At 51.8% G+C, this 20,073-nt stretch overlaps 10 protein-coding genes across 10 annotated transcripts; 6 read left to right on the forward strand and 4 right to left on the reverse strand.

Annotated features, from left to right (window-relative positions):
* Nucleotides 1–326: 326 nt before the first annotated feature.
* On the forward strand, nt 327–3,476 carry COCMIDRAFT_92818 (uncharacterized protein; the record flags this gene model as incomplete). Its single annotated transcript, XM_007688879.1, has 2 exons — nt 327–429; nt 655–3,476. The coding sequence occupies 2 exons, from the start codon at nt 327–329 to the stop codon at nt 3,474–3,476; spliced, it is 2,925 nt and encodes a 974-aa protein (XP_007687069.1).
* A 449-nt stretch (nt 3,477–3,925) lies between these two features.
* COCMIDRAFT_92930 (uncharacterized protein) lies at nt 3,926–4,167 on the forward strand (the record flags this gene model as incomplete). Its single annotated transcript, XM_007688880.1, is given in 2 exon segments — nt 3,926–4,079; nt 4,094–4,167. 2 exon segments carry the CDS (start codon nt 3,926–3,928, stop codon nt 4,165–4,167), a joined length of 228 nt encoding a protein of 75 aa, XP_007687070.1.
* A 575-nt stretch (nt 4,168–4,742) lies between these two features.
* Nucleotides 4,743–6,867, forward strand: COCMIDRAFT_35954 (uncharacterized protein; the record flags this gene model as incomplete). The annotated part of the gene is made up of 4 exons (XM_007688848.1): nt 4,743–5,622; nt 5,676–5,975; nt 6,026–6,410; nt 6,462–6,867. The coding sequence occupies 4 exons, from the start codon at nt 4,743–4,745 to the stop codon at nt 6,865–6,867; spliced, it is 1,971 nt and encodes a 656-aa protein (XP_007687038.1).
* An 821-nt stretch (nt 6,868–7,688) lies between these two features.
* Nucleotides 7,689–8,098, forward strand: COCMIDRAFT_61799 (uncharacterized protein; the record flags this gene model as incomplete). Its single annotated transcript, XM_007688881.1, has 2 exons — nt 7,689–7,802; nt 7,937–8,098. Coding segments are annotated over 2 exons (276 nt in total), but the record flags the coding sequence as incomplete, so codon positions are not given.
* Nucleotides 8,099–8,468: 370 nt separating this feature from the next.
* On the reverse strand, nt 8,469–9,816 carry COCMIDRAFT_92840 (uncharacterized protein; the record flags this gene model as incomplete). Its single annotated transcript, XM_007688882.1, has 2 exons — nt 8,469–8,689; nt 8,769–9,816. The coding sequence occupies 2 exons, from the start codon at nt 9,814–9,816 to the stop codon at nt 8,469–8,471; spliced, it is 1,269 nt and encodes a 422-aa protein (XP_007687072.1).
* Nucleotides 9,817–10,098: 282 nt separating this feature from the next.
* Nucleotides 10,099–11,814, forward strand: COCMIDRAFT_92931 (uncharacterized protein; the record flags this gene model as incomplete). Its single annotated transcript, XM_007688883.1, has 1 exon — nt 10,099–11,814. One exon carries the CDS (start codon nt 10,099–10,101, stop codon nt 11,812–11,814), a length of 1,716 nt encoding a protein of 571 aa, XP_007687073.1.
* Nucleotides 11,815–12,103: 289 nt separating this feature from the next.
* Nucleotides 12,104–13,642, reverse strand: COCMIDRAFT_25553 (uncharacterized protein; the record flags this gene model as incomplete). Its single annotated transcript, XM_007688838.1, has 5 exons — nt 12,104–13,006; nt 13,043–13,144; nt 13,194–13,468; nt 13,523–13,545; nt 13,608–13,642. The coding sequence occupies 5 exons, from the start codon at nt 13,640–13,642 to the stop codon at nt 12,104–12,106; spliced, it is 1,338 nt and encodes a 445-aa protein (XP_007687028.1).
* An 842-nt stretch (nt 13,643–14,484) lies between these two features.
* Nucleotides 14,485–16,543, forward strand: COCMIDRAFT_25554 (uncharacterized protein; the record flags this gene model as incomplete). Its single annotated transcript, XM_007688839.1, has 5 exons — nt 14,485–14,660; nt 14,715–14,914; nt 14,967–16,163; nt 16,212–16,438; nt 16,535–16,543. The coding sequence occupies 5 exons, from the start codon at nt 14,485–14,487 to the stop codon at nt 16,541–16,543; spliced, it is 1,809 nt and encodes a 602-aa protein (XP_007687029.1).
* A 263-nt stretch (nt 16,544–16,806) lies between these two features.
* Nucleotides 16,807–18,001, reverse strand: COCMIDRAFT_4507 (uncharacterized protein; the record flags this gene model as incomplete). The annotated part of the gene is made up of 4 exons (XM_007688828.1): nt 16,807–17,206; nt 17,318–17,498; nt 17,670–17,850; nt 17,927–18,001. 4 exons carry the CDS (start codon nt 17,999–18,001, stop codon nt 16,807–16,809), a joined length of 837 nt encoding a protein of 278 aa, XP_007687018.1.
* Nucleotides 18,002–18,927: 926 nt separating this feature from the next.
* COCMIDRAFT_92843 (uncharacterized protein) lies at nt 18,928–19,595 on the reverse strand (the record flags this gene model as incomplete). The annotated part of the gene is made up of 4 exons (XM_007688884.1): nt 18,928–19,057; nt 19,117–19,207; nt 19,272–19,405; nt 19,483–19,595. The coding sequence occupies 4 exons, from the start codon at nt 19,593–19,595 to the stop codon at nt 18,928–18,930; spliced, it is 468 nt and encodes a 155-aa protein (XP_007687074.1).
* Between the last annotated feature and the right edge of the window lie 478 nt (nt 19,596–20,073).

Genomic DNA, 20,073 nt, shown 5'->3' on the forward strand with positions numbered 1-20,073 from the left:
TCTTGTTCCGCCCCGTCTTCTTTCGCATTGCTGCGTCCCGGCCCCCTGGTTAGCCGTTGCTTCGCTCGTTCACGTTGCCTCCACATCGATCAGCTTTGAGGTATGCCAACCCACTTCCAACTACGATGGCACGCATATCGACGGACACACTCAAGCACGTAAACCTGAAAAGCAATACTGACGATGAAAGGATATTTGCATCACACCATCTCAACCTCCTTCACGTGTCCGGCTCATTGTCTCCATCGGTCAGACGATACCGACGGCACAGTCAGGTTAACGGTACCTCGCCGGCGATACCCATCTAGGGTAAAGGATTACCCATAATGTCTCTCGCATACAAAGTGGATGAATTGCTGGCGCTGCGTGATTCGGTTTCGGAATCGGCTGTGTCGATTGAGAAGTTTCCTGATGAGGATGCAATCAGAGGTCGGTGCTGGCTATGCCCTTCTTCACCTCTCACCTCTCACCGTTCACACTACCCACACAAAAAAAATTCTCGTCTGCTACAAAAACTTAATATCCCTTAAAATTTATAAACACCTGTACCATTACCACCTCGCCGCCGCCGCATACCTCCTTCCGCAGTCGGCCGTTGTCTCGATCTCTGTACTTGCTGTACATATAGATAAACACTGACACACTTCCCTTTAGAACACGTTCTGCGTCCCTCGGCATCTGCAGCAGCAAATCTGAACAGCAGATTGTCGAATAGAAGCCTGAGGGTTCCTCCTACGACGACTCCCGCTCCGGTAGGATCTCAGAAGAGGCCATCGCCTACACCATCGTTGAAGCGGGGGAAGGCCGAGAAACTTCTCAAGGAGCACGGCAGTCCGCCTGGTCTGCGAGTGACTGCTGGAGGCAGAATTGTTCCCAGCGACCTTCCACCACTTGGCACAGCTCGATACGGCGACACCGCATACCGACCGCAACAACCGTTGCGATTCGCTCCAGGCAACGTCATGTCAATGCAAGCCCCATCGAACGGCAATAACACTGCACGGATTGAGGTTATTGGTGGCCAGCCTGTCATCTTCGTCGGTGATCGTATGTTTGCACTCCCAACAGTTAGCACGACCAGCTCTACACTGCCTCCTAATGGCTCTGCCGCCATGGATCCAGCAATCAAGCGAGGCCCTGACCCATCTACATCAGCTGTACATGGTACTATGCCAGGCGCTTCCTTTGGCCCGCCACGTTCTAGCACCCACACTCCGTTTGCTGGCATGGACCTTGCTACGCTGAAGGCACAACAGACCGTGAAGAAGCAAGAGCTCCGAACTGTCGAGCAGACTGAAGTGCTACAGTCGAGTCACCAGAGTGATGCATGGCGAGCGGGTATGATCGAGAAGAAGCGCTGCCTCATTGTCGAACTCGATGCCCTCAGGAAGCAGATATCGGCACTGGAGTCGGGTGCCATCACAGCGCAGCCTGGTTCCTTGTCCAACGCAGTCGGCGTGTCCACAGCACCCGTCCCCTCATTTGGAGTCCAGAACCAACAGCCGTTTGCTCCTGCAATGTATCCCTTCGCCACTGGCAATCAGTATGCACTCATGGCGATGTACCAAGCGCAGCCGCAGCCCTATGGTGGCTTCCCCAGCTTCCCCCCAGTGGAGCCGGCAGCGTTTGTACCAAACATGGCCAATCCACATGCGGCGCCTTCTCCTCCTGGATCAGCCAACCGTCGTTCTCGTGCCATTGAGATCAAGCCTCCGCCTCCGGAGGAGGGCAAGAAGCCTTCATCTCTTAACCCGAAGAGCCCCACCTATGAGCCAGCTACCAAACCCAATGGCATGCAAGGAACTGTACCGCCTACGCCTTCGCCAGAGAAGTCATCGCCTTGGCATGTTCAGGAAGCCTCAGAGCCTAGCAAGCAAGACAGTGGAGCACCGACCCGAAAGCATAGTATATCCAGCGTTGATACCATGGATTTCTTCCCTATCAATACACATGAGCACTCTTCTACACGGGTAGCGCCACCGACTAAGGATAACGACCCGTCGGCTGAAACCCATGCTGCTCCATTGACACCAGAGGAACATTGGCCTGCCAGCCCATGGAACGAAGGGCACCCAGGTCGCGCTGGCAAGCATGAGCCCACGCCCAAGCTTACCTCATGGCCAGAAGCATTTGGCAAGCAGCCTTCACTGCCCTCCCTGAGACAGAGCACTACGAACCAGTCCTTGTCGGCCCCAATCGAGCGTATACCAAGTATGGATGCAAACGTAGCCAGGACTGCTCGGAGTAGTAATGCAGTCTCGCGGGTGAACTCGGCCCAAAACAGCAGCACTGGCCAGAGCTGGAAACTCTCTGACAAGCCTGTCGTGCACGTTCCAAGCACATGGCAAGAAGGTTACCAAGCTGGCTACGATCACGTTGGTGTTCCGGACAGCCCGGATGTGCTGCAAGGCTATATTCAAGGTCTCCTGCATTTCCTCACGGACGAAACCAAAAAGCGCCAAGCCGAGTACCAACGCAGTGCCAACTCTAGTACTCCTTCACTCCGAGGGCTGGTTGCAGAGTCCTTGCCTCACGACTCTCCTCGTGGCATCGACAGCTTTGGTAGTAGCCATGAGAATTTTCGGTTGTCAAAGCCTAGCCTGAGTGACGATGCTCGTCGCGATTTCGGGCCTGGCTCCCAAGGAGACGTCCAGGGAGGACTTGTCCCGTACAAGATGGGCAATGAAGTGATGAAGGCTTCACAGCAGCGTATTGTCTCAGGTGCACGTTATCTTGCACCCCCTAGTCTTTTCCCACTGAAGATGGTATCTGGGCATGGGCAAGCTATGGCTCCAAACACTCCGAACGACGCGAACAAGGAGATTCGAGACAAAGGCATTGCACAGTCGAATGGTGGAACGCCACAGCAGTTCTTGGGTATCCAGATGCAGAATCGCAACTTGGGCACACCATTGACCATGCAACGCTACTACACTACGGCCAAGGAACAGGGCTCTCAGGAGCTTGGTAGGTATGGTACGCCTTCTGGTAAGGCTTTTACTGACGTTGGGTTCACAGGACTGGATGGAGCTATGGATGACCTTGCGGAGATGATCAACGATACGCATATCGACGATTGTGGCACGCCCATGGTGGGGGAGAAGCGACCTGCCGAGACAGCCAACACTACGGAGTACGAGGAGAGCGATGCATCCTGTTTCAAGTCGTCGAGCGGCAAGGGCAAGCAAAAGGCGGCGTCTTCGCCAACCAAGACGACTGACACGGAGCGCGAGACTGTGGCATCGTCGCGTACCAACACTCCCGGATCGCCCAAGAAGGCGGGAGAGCATTCACCGGCAAAGGCAAAGCTGGAACAGGTGACGAACAAGTTCCGACGTGGCAAGAAGGACGACGTTCGCACCATGTCGCCTGAGGAGAGGACGAAGCGTTCAGAGAAGTGGCGCCAGCGCTTCCAGCAGCTCAAGAAGACCGAGATGGAGGAGATTGAGGCGTACCGCAGGAGCTCGCGCACTTGAAGGGTCGTGGAATTTGGGCTCTTTGTCGTATGTGACTGGATAGGCTGGATGCCATGTTGCCTGACTATGGCGAGACTTTGGTCGGTGGGGTTATGAGTATAGGGTGGATAATGTTTATTCAACAGGCAGGTAGTGCAGTTTGCCTTGCAGTTCTACTCGGCAGATTTTCTTTTTCTCGGGGGTATTCAACAAGGGGGATTGGATGGCAGATGGCAAGTGGGCAGGAGAGCAATTGCATGTCTTCTTGTGGCTCGGACCTCGAGTAGTTAGGTTGTATAGGAGGGCAGACATTGTATGGTTAAGTAGGCAGTATAGTCAGCCGCACAGGCAAACAGAATAATGTAATGTAATGTAATGTAATGGCATGACTCGACTGTGGCCATGGATGGCTGGGGAGGCTGTGTACAGGTGAAGTCAGGCGCAAAGGAGGGAGATGGGACTAATATGCCATGCACGGCCGATGTAATACTGTACGGCGGAGGGCCGGGGCCGAACGATGGACTAGGCCCAAAGGGGAGGGTCTGGAACGGATTGGCGCTGGACGGGGTAGAGGAACAGTGGTCGGATGCGTTCATGGATGTGCGAGGCAACGTCAGACGTCTTGTTTGGGGGGGAAGATGACACAGGCGGTGGGCGTGGTGGAGGGGATGCGATGACGTGCGCGAGGGAATGGCACGGATGGCATTGCTGATAAATGGCAGTGCTGGAGGCATGAACGGACGATTTGGGGGGGATGCTTGGAAATACAGTGGCCGCGCGGTAGTAGTCGACAGCCCCCACTGGCCTCAGCCCTCGCGCCCTTGATTCGCCGCCCTGGCCTCTGCGTCTATCCGGCACGGCTCTGGCTTCCCAACCCGCCCATACTCTAAGTAGCCCTGCCCTGCTGTGCCCTGTCCTGTTTTGCTGTAACCCTGCCCTCGGCTTCCGCCTCTACCTCCACCTCTCCCTCGTCCTCGTCCTCGTCGTCCTCCTCGCCCGCTGCTCCCGCGTGGTAGTCAATTGTCTTCGCTGCTGGTGTGCCCGGCCAGCCCCTTGCGCCCCACTGCCAGCGTCCTTCTTTGCCAACTCCCGTTCGACGCTCCAGCCACACGCACCGCGATCCCGGCACCTTGACCTTTCCCGCCGTGCCATCCATGGCCCACTGACCGTTAAACGCGCAACCGAATACTACTCCCTGAGTCACCGTCTCCGCCTCACTAGCTGCCATCCGCTAGGCGTACCACTCGCCCGCTGCGCGTCTTCCATCCCTCCTGTTCTCCCACGGCTATGACGCAGCTTTTCAACTCGTCTCCATCAAGCCACTCCACCATGACGGAGAAACGCACTTTTTCGGGCAAGGCCCTGTCCACCAACAAGTCGGTCAATGGAAAGGACGGCCAGGTCTCGCAGCGCATCAAGAACTTCTTCCGCATCAACACCAGCAACGACGCCCAGAAGCTCTCCGACGACGCCACGGGCGGCGCCCCAAACTCCAAGAACGAGAAGTCGGGCTTTCGCCAGTCACGATTCATCCCGCACATCACTCGCAACCGCTCCCAGACCGTCGCCAGCGAAGGCAATCCTCTTGACGATGGCCTCTCGCCTACTGCCCACGCCAACCCGTATTTCGCCCACCAAGGTCCCCCTGCCCTGCGCCATCACAACGACGGCAGCGTGCCCCCGTCTCCCACGGGCTCACAAACCATACCCAAGACACAAGTGAACGGCGGCAACGGTCCCGAGGATGATCATGCTACAACGGCTGGAAAGGAGGAATTGGCAAGGAAACTACGGAGGGTAGCTTCTGCTCCCAACGCTCAGGGCTTGTTCTCGTCTGGCAAGTCTAATGAAAGACCGCAGACCGCTGAACTTGGCAAGCAGCCCGTCCTGCACCACCCCAACTCATCCACCCTGAGCATGGTTGAAACGCACTCGCAAGACTCGACCCACCTTCTACCTAGCGACGCTAGCAAGCCTATACCGTCTCCAGGCCAGATTCGCAATTCTGTAGCTTTCAGGAGGACCTACAGCTCGAACTCCATCAAGGTTAGGAACGTTGAGGTCGGCCCGGGCAGCTTCGACAAGATCAAACTGATTGGCAAAGGCGATGTTGGAAAGGTCTACTTGGTGCGGGAGAAGAAGTCTAGCAGGCTCTACGCTATGAAGGGTACGGCACACATTTGTTTTTGTTTTTTTGGAACCCATGCTAACCATCTCTAGTCCTGAGCAAGAAAGAAATGATCAAGCGAAACAAGATCAAGCGTGCGTTGGCTGAACAGGAAATTCTGGCGACCAGCAACCACCCATTTATCGTTACTCTATACCACTCTTTCCAATCCGAAGACCACCTCTACCTCTGCATGGAATACTGCAGTGGCGGTGAGTTCTTCCGCGCTCTGCAGACACGACCAAACAAGTGCGTTGACGAGGACGCTGCGCGGTTCTACGCTGCCGAGGTTACGGCTGCATTGGAGTATCTGCACTTGATGGGCTTCATCTACCGAGACTTGAAGCCAGAAAGTAGGATCAATTTTACCTCCCTTCAGAAAGAGAGTACTAATCTTCCCTAGATATCCTCCTCCATCAATCCGGTCATATCATGTTGTCAGACTTTGATTTGTCAAAACAGTCGGACACTGGCGGTCGCCCAACCATGATTCTCAGCGGCCGAAGCGGTACTTCATCGAATAATCTGCCAACTATTGACACCAAATCTTGCATCAACAACTTCCGAACCAATTCATTCGTTGGTACCGAGGAATACATTGCACCAGAAGTTATCAAGGGCTGTGGACATACGAGTGCGGTCGACTGGTGGACCCTTGGAATTTTGATTTACGAAATGTTGTACGGAACCACGCCCTTCAAGGGCAAGAACCGTAACGCGACTTTTGCAAACATTCTTCGAGACGAGGTACCCTTCCCAGAGGGTTCTGGTGCACCGCAAGTGTCAAAGTAAGTTTATGTACAAACGGGTTTTTTGGTTCCTTTTCTAACATCTGGTAGTCTTTGCAAAGCCATTATTCGCAAGCTACTCATCAAGGATGAGACTCGCCGCCTCGGTTCACGCGCTGGTGCCTCGGATATCAAGAGTGCGCCATTCTTCAAGACCACACAATGGGCGCTACTGCGCCATATGAAACCTCCTATTATTCCCCACCAGGGCCAAGGCATAGAAACGCCTAATTTCCGAAACGTCAAGGAATCCCAGAGCGTGGATATAGGTGCGGCGAAATCCAAGGGCGTGCCGCTAGACTCTGGTCTTGCTACCCCCATGGGCGAGGTAGCAGATCCATTTGAGGAGTTCAACAGTGTCACCCTTCATCACGACGGAGATGATCATCATGACCATCATCACGACTACAGCGAATCTGGACACTCTGATTACTCGCAAACCAACTCGCATCGATAGGACGAGTGGTGATTTGCACACTCCAGACAGGCTCTTCTTAGCGAGGCCATTTGTATCCGATACTCTTCTCGACTCTGCTCGTTTTGCTTTCGACGTATGATGGAAAAATGAGTGTCTTTCATGTCATTGGCGTTTCAAGGGTTCTTACTTTTTTTCTTTGATTCAAGCATATTTCTTTTCAACTTTTCAAGCCAGCATTTTTTCAGCTCCAAAATCTTTTTCGGCGTTGTTTGTTGGTGTTTTTAGGGGCATGGATGTCGAGAGACATGAAGTATAACAGTAGGCAGCTTGGACAACGGGCTGCAGGATGATATTGACTGGGTTTGTGATTTTAGGAAGGGAGGAATTAATCACAAGACGTATTTTTCTGCATGATTTGAATCCAAATTGAGCTGTGATCCTTTAAGACGAATAATATGTCCTATATATTATGATGAAAGGTACATGTGCATGGACCACTTCGGAGTTTGCGGGGAAGACGCGACAATCGGTTCGTAGACTCCCAACGCGACGAGGATTCAGATTCAACCAGGGTAGTTTGCACCGCAACTCGCATACTCTACTCGGAAGAAACGAAGCCTCCAAGTAAAGTAGAAGAGGCCTTCACGCATACACGATTATTCCAAAGCGCAGCTTCCTCTCTCTCTCTCTTCCAGCAAATCCAAACTACTGCACCCACGCCAACCCCACCACCAGGGTAGTACACACGCGCGCATCACAAACAACAGACCCTGCCCCCGGACACTGCCCGAAGAAACGAAACAAACAACAATCACCACCTAAGCAACACACCCCTTTCCGCTCAACGAAAAAAGAAAACAATGGCATCACTCGACCCCCAAGACCCCCCTTACGCCGACGACGAAGAAACCCTCACACCCCTCGAACAAGAAGTCTTGGATGAATACGCTCGATTACTCGAAAACTTGAATACTGTTCGTCTTTCCCCTCCTCCTCCTCCTCCTACCTTCCCTTACCCTCCCACACCCTCCCACACAGACACCTTCCAATCCGTACAAGCCAAAAAAAAATAAAAAACTGATAATTCGTCAACGAAAAAAAATTACAGATGTCCTCCCTCCTCCTCACACTCTCCAACAATCCCAGCGCCGTAATCCTCGACGGGCTGCGCGGCCTCGAACGCAAGACATCCTTGGTGTTTACGCTGTTGAAAGCGAGTGTGTATAGTATTGTGTTGAATCAGCAGATTGAGACGGATGGAGGGGTTGGGGAGGGCGAGGAGGGCGAGGGGATGGGGGAAGGGGTGGATGAGATGTGAAGGGGGATGAGGAATGGCAAGGGAGGATGGAAGAGAGAGAGAGAGAGAGGAGAAATATGATACCCCCTTTCCCCCAAAGGTAAAATGAATTGGAAGAGAACAATTGCGAGGATATTAGAGTCATGGGAAATGGGGGGGGGAAAAGTGGGGGAGGAATGGTATGATATACACGACATTTCTCTTCTAACACAAGAAAAAGAAAAAAACGCTTATATGCGCATTTCAGACCACCCAATGCATTCGAGTATGATACATTTATTTTCCATTTCTTTTCTTCCCCTCCTTCTTACATCAAAAAATATTCATACATGGTGTCTGTCGTCTAGTGTATGGAGCCTCCATAGTACACCTTGCGTACATCGACCAGCTTCTTGCCGCGTGCCCTAGCAATCTCGTCGGGCAGCTTCTGGCTGGTGAGGGCTTCCCAGGTCGCCTTTATAACGTTCATTTTGTTTCTTGAGCGCGGGGTTTTGGCGGAGAGGTCCTGGAGGCCGGCTGCGCGGGCGAGCTCGAAGATGAGATGTTGGACGCGGAGACCGAAGCCTTGTTCCATGTAATTAGCAAACTATTTGAAAAGAAAAGAAAAGAACCCCAAGGAATGACTTGGAATAAGATGACATACCTGGTGGTCTTGAAAACAGCTGCACTTTGGTCGCGCCAACCTTCTTCTCCAAATCTCCAAATGTCGTCCTGTTCTCGTACCGAGGGACAGGCCTCATGTTCCTGATCGCACTCATAACACTTTGTTTCCTGCCTTCTTCAGGTTCGACCGACTTGCCTTCTCCTACACCGAGTAGTCCGTCTTGGTTCCCCGCAATGGTGAGGTAGTATAGACTCCTAATTTTGCCCATGCGCGTTTGATTTGTAACACCGTGAACAACTAGTGTCTTGACGCGAATGCTGCGCAATTTTTGCTTGTCCCAACCCAGGTATTGCAAAAGGCGCTTCTGTCGAGGATCCTCCTCTTCTTCAGTGGACAGTCGGCGGGTTTGGCGTGCCATGCGGTTTTCTACCCTCGGTAGATCGGGTGCAATTACAGAGTGACGTTCGTCACCAAGCGCCTGGAGTGCGGCGGGGTTCTTCGACGTATATGTTGCGCGCGGATCAAGGGCAGCCTGCGTAATAGCCGCATCCATGGCGTTTTGTAGGCCCGGGTCGTCCTCTGGTATACCGTCTGGGTACATCTTTGCTAGGTTCTCCGAGGCGATACGGGAAATATTCTCATCTCGTTCTACCTCGTTGGCAATCCGAAATGTCTTTGGCCCCTCAATATCGTCTCCGGTCAGCTTCTCAGGCCGGTCGGTAACTGGGTCGACTTCTGCAAGATCATCTTCGTAGTTGAGCCGCCAAAAATCGGTTCTTCGCTGACCCTGTGTAAGGACATCTCGGGCATCGATGGTGGTTTCTGCGGCTTTGATGGCGGCGATTTGTGAGGGTGTATATTTTTTCTCGAGAAGCGTCGTTTCCGAGGTGTCGTATTTCGGGTACTCGGCCTCGGCGGCCTGGTTGAGGAGCTTGAGTTCGTCTGCCTTTATTGACGGGTAATGCGGTCGCTTCTTGCGGGCTTGCCGAGATGCGGAGGCATGGAAAGTTCGTTGCGGAGGTGGTTTAGGAAGGGTCGTTGAGGCGGCCTTGGTAAACAGACATCTTGCGGGGCGGCAGACGCTCATTGTTGCCCTTGAGCCTCGTCGCGAGGGCCAATTGAGCGTGGAGAGGCTGTAACAGCGGGTAGTCTGCGCGCTTGGTGGTGCTTGAAGGTGAAGTTCGGAAAGTTCACGGTGACTAAGCGGCATGGGCAGTAAATGCTGTAGCCAATCACCTCTCTTCCCAACTCAGTGACTAACTTAACTTTTCTCGACTGTGAGACTTGGTGCATGTACTCCCGAATTTTCAGTCGACCACTTCGAACTGTGCTGAGCACTGGCCGGTATTCCCAGATTGCCAAGCGCAGTATGGCCTCTTCCGCAGATAATGTCGCTCCCATCGAGAGTAATGGCGCAAAAAGACACGCCGAGACGCCTTTGCGTAGCGAAGAAGGTTCACGAGGAAATTACAGGTTCAAGAACAAACGAATGAAGAACGGCCATGCCGAGCAAAGCAAGATACTAAAGACAAACGGTACCAACGAGGAGGTCTTGTTGGAGGATGTTACTGCGCTCATCAAAAAATTCAAGCTAGAAAGAGAAGGCAAAGAGACGTCAACGCAACTACCTGAAAAGTTCAAAGAAATTACTGTCGAGATCAAGGAAATATCATCTACCGGAGATGGTCTTGGATTTCAGCAAAATTCAAATTCGGACCAAGTCTTTGTTGTACCTTTTAGTGCGCCTGGAGATGTTGTGACCGCACGTCCGCACAGGCATTTCGAGAAGGAAAAATACTCCATGGCCGATTTTGTCAATGTTGTTACGCCCTCAGATCACCGCGACTCTTCTCTGATAAAGTGCCCCTACTTTTCCTGCTGTTCGGGTTGCCAATTTCAGATGCTGCCCTACGATTTTCAATTGGAACACAAAAAGTCCATCGTTCAAAAAGCTTACAAAAACTTTTCCAACCTACCACCTGAGCTCGTTCCGACTATTGGCGATACCATTGGGTCACCCTTGCAATACGGATACAGGACGAAGCTCACGCCGCACTTTGATGGTCCACCGGATGCTCGTCGAAGCGACGGCCGAAATGGTATCAGACGTACATTCAAAGAGGTACCGCCGATTGGCTTCATGAAGAAAGGAACCAGAACCACCATCGACATAGAAGACTGCCCCATCGGTACGGACGCCGTGCGCGCAGGCAACAAGCGCGAGCGCAAACGTGTTGCTGATACCATCGACAAGTACAACAAAGGCGCCACCATCCTCCTCCGCGAAAGTACCACCCGGATACCTAAATCCGAATACGACGCTACCAAAGAAGAAGACCCAGACGCAGTCATCGAAGACCGAGGCGACTATATCCACCGCAAGATATGCATAACAGACTCCAATGCCAAATCCACCGAATACGTCGACGACTTCCAATTCGTCAACCCGGCAGGCTCCTTTTTCCAAAACAATAACAGCATCCTCCCCGTCTTCACTCAGTACATCCGCGAGCACATCTTACCTTCTTCTCCCAACCACAAAATCAGCCACCTGATCGATGCATACTCCGGCTCGGGTCTCTTTACAATTACGCTATCGAGCCAATTCAAAACCTCGCTAGGCATCGACATTTCCTCGTCGAGCATCGAGTCCGCAACAACCAACGCGCGTCTGAACAATTTACCTGAAAGCTCCGCACGCTTCATCGCTGCAGATGCTGCGCGTCTCTTTGCATCGATTGAGACTCCTGCTGACGAAACAGTCGTCATGATTGACCCCCCACGAAAAGGCTGTGATGAATCTTTTCTGCGGCAGTTGGTGCAATATGGGCCTGCGAGAATTGTCTATGTGAGCTGTAATGTGCATACGCAGGCCAGGGATGTCGGTGTTTTGGTTGGTGGCATGAAGGGCGTGGATGGTGGGTTTGGAAAGGGAGAAGGGTGCTATGAGATTGAGAGCCTGAGGGGATTTGACTTTTTCCCTCAAACGGGGCATGTAGAGGGTGTTGCTGTGCTGACTAGGAAGACGATGGGATCGGTTGGAGAAACTAATGGGGCACAGAGTGGTGAGGTGACGATGGAGTAGTTGGCCTGCATATCTCTGGCGTTTTCGGGGTGAGACATACGGACAAAGACAATTTTTTTAGCCAGCGCATACATCAGCATACACACTTGAAAAATCTCATTGCCTTTACTTGGTTAAATCTTCCGTAAAAAATACTCGTATTTTACCAGATACATCACGTTGGCACGATCACATGAACTTATGTTGTGATGTCAATCCTGGTATTCTCGACAGCTTTGCACTTCTTTTATGCTCGCTTAGTAAATTCTTCTCACTTATACGCTTGCCTGGTATTCTCATGTTTGGCCGTTTACGAGCTTCCTGGTCCACCGAGCAGGGCGAACCGTCTGACAATGCTGGGGCCAATTTCATCGTACTCCGCCTTAGTGTGGCAGTAGCTCTTGAATTCGGGCGTCTGTCCGAGCAAACTGCCTCCGAACCAAGGACCGTGTCTTTGTCTCTTATGAGTAATGACCTGCACGTCCAAACCACCACTCTTTGCACCTCCACTCCGTGCTTCCGAGGCCTTGATCCTGGCATCAACCATGTGTCTAATGTCACGCTGCAGGCGGCGACCAAAGTCTTTGTAGAGTGTTGAACCACCAGATAGAACAATGTTCTTGTACAGTCCCCTACGTACATCGATGGGTGAGGACTGAATGACGGTATCAACAATGGTGGGTAGCGGGGTCAAGAAATCAGAGGAGTAGATCTCGGGGTTGAAGAAGATTTCAGGTGCGAGGAAGCGCTCGTAACCGACATCTACGGAGGCGGTCCTGCCGTTGGGGTAGTTGACCGTGTACTTCTTGAAGCGGTCGTCTGACTCGCGGTCGAAACGTGCAAACTCCTTTACGATATCGGGGCAGACGTAACAGAATTCCTCCTTGATGCGCTCAGCAGTCTGGAGGGATGAGTCAGGCTCACCACGTTCTCGGAGGAGCGATTGGACAAAGTTGGTAATGTCTCGACCGGCAATGGGGACACTCTTGATTGAGGAGCCAATGACGTAACCTTCAGCAACCGGGATAACGTGCGTAACACCAGCACCGGAGTCGATGACAGTACCCGTGAGGGATCTGTCCTGCACCTTGGAGCTTGTCCATGACGCGGCCAATGCAAGCACAGCTTGCACGGCAATGTAGAGACCGGCGACGTTAAAAGACTCGAACATGATTTCGGCGGTGGCTTCGCGGTTCTCTGGGGGGTTCAATGGCTGGATAACAGTCAGCATATGTATTTCCTGAGTTACCAAAGGATGAAATACTGGTTCAGTGAGCAGGAAGTGGTGGTCTTCGGGCTCTACTCGCAGATACTTGAATATCGAATTGGACCAGAAACGCTCCATGAGATCCTGCCGAGCATCAGTTTTTGGCCTCATCCTTCGTAATGACTCGCCGTACCCAGTTGTCTATCTGGCCGTGTCTAATTGGGTAGTTGATGCCATAGCCCGCGCCTCCTGCTGCGGCCAGAGCTTCATCACCAATGAAGAAGTCCAGGTCTTCGGTGCCTCGTTTTCCAGAAAGATGGCCACCAGGCCCAGCACCACCAGTCAGAAATGAGGGCTTGTTCGCGACAGCTGGGCGTCCAGAGCCAGATCCGCCGGTACCGCCAGTTGGGCCCTTGGTAGCTATCGCGGTGGGAAAGACGAAGGATGGGGAGTCGTTGCCGGCGAAACCTGGGTTTGGGCGTTACTAAGAGCTGAAGAGGGTGGAATCAATGTCTAGCATACCGAGCTTCGAGTATCCCGTACCGCTGTGTGCCAACGTCAGTACTCAATTGGGAGTGGGGATGCCAACAGGCAGCTGGGAGCTTACTTGTCCATGACAACGGCGGGGGTTTGGGACGCCATATTTACTGCTGCTGCTTGCTACAAAAACAAATATGCAAAAGCAGCTGAGGGAATCCCGGGTGGAGGAGAAAAGCGAGAAGCAGGTGTGGAGGTGGCTTCGTCAGAGAGGTGATGGCGGAGGTCGGCGTCGGGTGCATGTGGGCTGTCGTCGAATCAGGCACCGCCCCGCTCCGCTCTTGGCAGCGGGAATTGGGAGACAATGGCGGGGGCCGCTATTACTTGTGGGCGAGCCACGTCCCAGCTTACTGCAGCTCTGTGTTTGTAAACACTGACGCTCCTTCTTCTTCTCAGACTGCAGTGCCTGTCTTTTGTCGCGTCACACGTGATGATTTATATGCCACGCACATAGCTTCAACAGACGCAAAGGAAGGAGCCTTTCGCTAACAAAGCTCTGACATTACCTACTGCTAACCTTTCCTCCTTCACTGACCGTAGTCCTACAGCGCCCGCCGAGCATCTCTCTCCGACTCTCATTTCTTCAATAGTCCGTGCCGCGCAGTTCCTTCACCGTCGCCTCGATTTCTTAACTTATTCTCCTTCCAGTTTCTCTCTTTTCTCTCTCAGTCAACCTGTGCTATCTCCATACCCTATATATTTCACCATTGATTCTGAAGCCGTCACCATATTGCATGGCCGCCTAAAAGCCGCTTCTCTCAACGATTTACGACAACTGAAGGCCTCTACACCAACTTGCGCTCGGCACGTGCTCAACGCAAACAGAACTTGTACATTCACGTACTCGGCTTCGTTCAAACAGCACCCGGTGACAGTTGTGCCATACGCTGGATACTTTCGCCCCTCACTTTCGACATATACGCAGGCGCTTTTCGACGCACAAAGGCATGTCGATTCATAGTCATCAATTTGCGCCTGTAGATGGGGTGCCTCATGTCGATACACAAACGCGCAAAGCGGCACGTAGTCCGCCCCACGACGACATATGCTGCATCTATGTCCATGCTGGGGCTGGGTACCACAGCCACCAGAACGAGAGGATACATCTAGAAGCGTGCAACGAGTAGGTATCTCTGGCACTGTGAAGTCTTGCTAAACTTTTGCTCATCTGCTCTAGTGCCGCACAAATCGCCATGCTCATTCTCAAGAACGGTGGCTCTGCATTAGACGCTGTTGAGATTGCCATTAAGATGCTCGAAGACCGGGAGATTACCAACGCTGGGTACGGAAGTAACCTTGCTATGGACGGCGTTGTAGAATGTGATGCCTCCATCGTAGATCATTATGGGCGTAGCGGGGCCGTTGGTGCCGTTGCTCGTAAGTCATTGGAGATAAAAACATTTGACATCTTATTAACGATTCTATACAGAAATAAAGAACCCCATATCTCTAGCACGTATGGTACACGGCCATACCATGGATCCGCTTACACTGCGTCGAGTCCCTCCAAACCTTCTGGTTTCCCAAGGTGCTACCGATTTCGCTATCGAGATGGGTATGCCGACTCTACCGCACGACGCACTAATCTCACCAGCTGCCAAAGACCGCTGGATGCGATGGCTCTCGGATTTGAGGTCCGCCGAGCGCAAATCGAAGAAGAGCGGCACACACCCGTCATGCTGGAAAATCCGGGAGAAACTAGAGTCAGAAGACGAGGCTGAACGACAACGCATGCGCGAACAACACACCCAGAACTTACTAGCAGCGTGCACATTCCTCTCGCAATCGCGCACACCCCTATCTTCGGATGAAACAATGTATGACCAGGTTGAAAGTAATCAGTCTGATTCTCTGCCTCTATCAAAGCGGTCTTCGGGTTCTTGGAATAGTGACGATCAAACCAGTACCCCGGAATTGACTGAACAAACATCGTTGATCGACAATCCTTCTCGTAATGCTTTCATCAATAGCACGCAGACGGTGCCTACCCTGAGCCAATGCAGGGATTCTCAAGCGGGTCCTGACTTGGGTTATAATAGTGTCATGGATGCTAGTCCGCAGGAAGAAATGCATCCGGCCTTTTCACGCAAAGCTTGGGCTGATGGTTCGAGCGACGGTTCCGATTCTGGATCCAGCGCTCAGACAGCGAAGATTCATTCTTCAAAAACACCTCGTGAACAAGCAGCGGAACCTGAACTACTCAAGGGTATGGGCAGTAAGACTACAGAGACCGAACCAACTCGGCCGGTTCCACCCGGACCAAGTCCACAACAACCCGATGAAGACCACATCACCGACACCGTTGGAGCCATTGCGATAGACAGCTGGGGTAATATAGCTTGTGGGGCTTCTTCTGGAGGTATTGGAATGAAGTACCGAGGGCGTGTCGGCCCCGCAGCTCTCGTCGGAGTAGGCACTGCAGTCATTCCCGCCGATCCAAACGACCCCGACCAGATATGCGTAGCGACTGTTACTAGCGGAACTGGTGAGCATATGGCGACGACAATGGCTGCTACTGTTTGTGCCGAGCGGCTCTACCAGAGTGTGAAGAAGGGTCGTGGTGGGGAGTATATCGAGGTGACCGAAGACGAAGCTTTGAAAGCCATGATCGAGAATGAGTTTATGGGTACGTGACTCTCCAGGGTGTTACTCTGATTATGCTAACAGCATCTAGGCCATCCAAGTGTCAAGCACAGTAATTCAGCCGGGGCCATTGGCATTCTAGGTGTCAAGAAGATGCGTACTGGCGTGTTGCTGTACTATGGACACAACACCGATTCGTTCGTCATGGCTTCCATGTCCGCTTCGGATGAACACCCGGCCTGCTCAATGTCACGCAGCAATGGCAACGGCCAAGTTGCTCAGGGAGGCCGCATGATATCCATGAGGCGTAGCAAGAAGGTAAAATCTTCATCATCTCGTCGACAAGCGTAGTAGTCTTAGGAGAGAGCCTGGAACCTATCTCTTCTGTCTGCTATCTTGCCTTTTCCTTCCCAGCCCCTATAGTCGATCCTACTGTTAGAGTGTCATTCTTCTGTATGAGTATGAAAGGTTAAGGTTTTTCATCGTAGTCTGGAAACACGTGCATGGAAATAACTTATCTCCCGCTGTTTTTCCAGACGACGAGGACTGAAACGAAACAATGTACACTAGAATCCGTGGTATTCAGCGGAGCCTGTTGAAATTTCCTCAACTCTTCAAAACATGCAATCACGACTCGAGAATACTATTACGACAATAATAGCTTCTTCTTCTTCTTCTTATTATCCTCACCTCCCATCATACCCCTTGACCTTCCCATCCCCCCCACTACTCCCCTCCACCTCCCCCCTCGCGACCCCCAAACTGCTCTTAAACGCCCCAGTAACCCCAATCTGATCCGTCAAAACACTCATCATATCGAATCCCCTCTGCGCATACCTGCGCGCATCCTCGCCCGAATTACAATAAATGGCGACTTTTTTCCCCTCAGCATGCGCCGCTTCTTTGATAGATTCAATCGCGGCATCCAGCTCGGGCGCGATTTCGCCCGTGAGAATGGGATGCCCGATATTATTGCCTAGATCAAAGGGACCGATAAGGAGGACGTCGACGCCGGGGATAGCAGCGATTTCGCGGACAGCAGTGAGAGCGGGGAGGGTTTCGATTTGGAGGATGGTTATGAGCGTTCTTTTTGTATTGTTTTTTTTTGGTTAGTCACATAAAATCAGTAGTATTGGAAATTTAAGGGGGAAAGATGGGGAAGGAAGGAAGGAAGGGTGGGGGGAAAGGGAGACTAACGAATTCGCATGCTGTAGATAATACGACATTGCTTCGTTTCCGAAGCACTGGGTTGGTAAAGGTGAGCCGAATCCGCGGGTACCTTGTGGAGGGAATTTGGCGGATGAAACGAGGCGTTTTGCGTCGTCGAGGGTGTAGATTAGAGGCACGATTATGCCGTGTGCGCCCGAGTCGAGGGCGCCTGGTAGGTAGGATTATTAGCCTGCTTGTCAGACGTTCGGTGTGAAGTTGTTTTTGTAAGAGAGTTTCTCAAATCCCTCGGGTTTGTTGGACAGGGAAAAGGCTTTTCTTTCTTTGTTTCTTTTTTGGTAAAGTCACGGGAGGACAGAGAGAGAGAGAGAGAGAAACTTACGCTTCACCATCCACGCTTCATTCGCGGCGATTCTTACAAGCGGACTTACGCCTGCCAGTGCAATGGCCGTCACGGCTTCGTGCATTTCGCTGTCGGATATGTTGCCGTGTTCTGTGTCGACGCAAATCCAGTCGACGCCTGAGCGGGCGATTGAGCGGGCGAGGTTGGTGCCTGGGAGCATCTGCGTTCATTTTTTTATTCTCAGTGTTTATTCATTATTGTTGGTGTTTTTTGAAGGTTATGCTGCGAGGACGGACCTGCCATCCTCCGAATGTCGGACCGGGTTTTTGGAGGGCCTTGTATATCCGGCTTGCTTCTTGGAGGGTGTTCATTTTTCTTTTGGAGAAGAACTTGTAGCTGGGTTTGTGTGGAGGGGAATTGAGGTTGATCGGGGATCGTTTTGTGAGTAGGAGGCGTGGTGGAGTTGCTCGGTGGAGAGAGTGTAGTATCGTCATAGCGTGTGTACGTATGTATGCGTAGGAGGGGTAGCATGACGGTGGAGCGCGCTTCCCCACATATTACCCCCACACCGCGGTAGAAGGATGCGGCTCCGTGGGGAGACCAGATAAAGTAAGCCGGAAGGTGGTTGAGGGCTGGGGCTCAGAAGCTTGTTTTAGGGTGATGTATAATTGGTGGGGATTGATATTGATTATGCCGCTGGCTATTGAAAACACGTTAAGCTTTCTCTAGTTGTATATGCATTTGCCTCAAGCTGTTCCGAATCGCCATCCATAAGGTCATGTCGGGGAGAGATTTGTGGATATAAAGGGTGGCCGAAAAGCGAAATCGGCAAGAGCTGGTTCACCGACATCGATTGCCGGCTGTAACGTTACACTGCATATGTAGAAGAAGCGTGCTGCTGCAGTGAGTAATGCGCACGTAATGGCCGTCGGGGTATTTCCATACACATGAGAAAAGTTAGAGCGCTAGTTAATGAAGAAGTCCAAGTTCAGGCCATGGCTTCTCAGAAGCATTCATATATCGTGTGTAAATGCTGGGGGCAAGTAATCACAGTATGACTGCATAGTGCATTAGAGGCAATTTGAGTGACCTGTTCTGTTGCTATTTACCCAGATATCGCAAAGTGACTAAGCTCAGTGACAAAAGAGTTTTGAAAAGTCTCCCGACCTAAAAGTCGGTTCTCTCGGTCAGGTGGTAGGACAGGGCAGTGCCGCACGGCATACCAGTACCACGTGACTGACAACTCAAAGCGCTCTGAACACTAGTAATCGGCAATAGCATAGCCCTGACAGCGTCTCTATGCTGCCGCCCTGAGGATGAACTGGCTGTTGGGAGATGTTTCTATCTTGTAGGTAATGACTTCCGTTCCATCAGCTTTGCCCGCACCACGGACATTGAGTTGCTTCTTGCCATCCACATGGTTGATGCTGTATTGCCATTAGCATAACCCCGAATTCTGTAAGAAAAAAAAGAACAAGACACTCACTAGTAAGCACCGTTGCCGGCGTGGGCAAGCTTCCAGCGGATCGAGGCATCCCTGGGGGGAAGCAGTTGGGTAGTAACCACCTTTTCCGTTTCTATAGACTTCGCATTAGTTCACCAACTTTCCAGTTGCTAACAGCGAGATTGCATTCTTCGTACCATGAGCAGTCACATAGAGACCAGAGTTGACAGGAATGATAAAGTACTCGCGGTCGCCCTTCTCAGGGTGACCGCCGACGCCTCCAGCATAGACAATCTGGAATTGATGGTTTGATGAAGTTGAGGCTTTCTTGCTGTAAAACTCGTTAGTCGTACTGTTTTTTTTCGAAACATAGGGAAAAAGGAGGGACATGGAAAAGGGGGGATTTACTAGAGTTTGACTTGGGTGCCTTCTTTTGTTTCGCCTTTCCAGATGTCGAGTTCCATCTCGGGGGCGTGGAAGGGAGAGATGGTGTAGATTCCGGGGCCGGTATAGTCAGACATGATGGAGGAGGAGGTTGTTATTGGGGAGATTGGGCATGGAATGGGGTGGAAGTGTTGTGGTTTGTGTAGATGAAGGAGGAGCCTGAGTGTGATGATTGATTTCAAAGAGACAGGTCGAGGGGGTTTATATAGACGATTTAGACTCAGAAAAGCCTCTTCTTCGGTATAAAGATTTCCGTGGCCAATTGAATCTAGACACATGACTTCAAAATCAGATGTATATGTATGCAACATGCATCTGCTTTTTCTGACCCTCAATGAGAGTTGTGTGAGGGAATTCTGTATGCTGCTGCATACTCATTACCCTGTACAGTAACCGTGCGCGTGACGAGCCACTTCGCGTGACGAGCCACCCCAACAAGATCAGACGACAAAAAAGATGAGGTTATTAAGCCACGTACAAAAGCTATAATCGTGAGATTTTTTAGTGTATTAATATATAGACGCTACTAAAGCGTTTGCACTACTTATATCTCGC

This window comes from Bipolaris oryzae, assembly GCF_000523455.1.
Source record: "Bipolaris oryzae ATCC 44560 unplaced genomic scaffold scaffold_48, whole genome shotgun sequence".
Taxonomy (NCBI): Eukaryota; Fungi; Ascomycota; class Dothideomycetes; order Pleosporales; family Pleosporaceae; genus Bipolaris; species Bipolaris oryzae.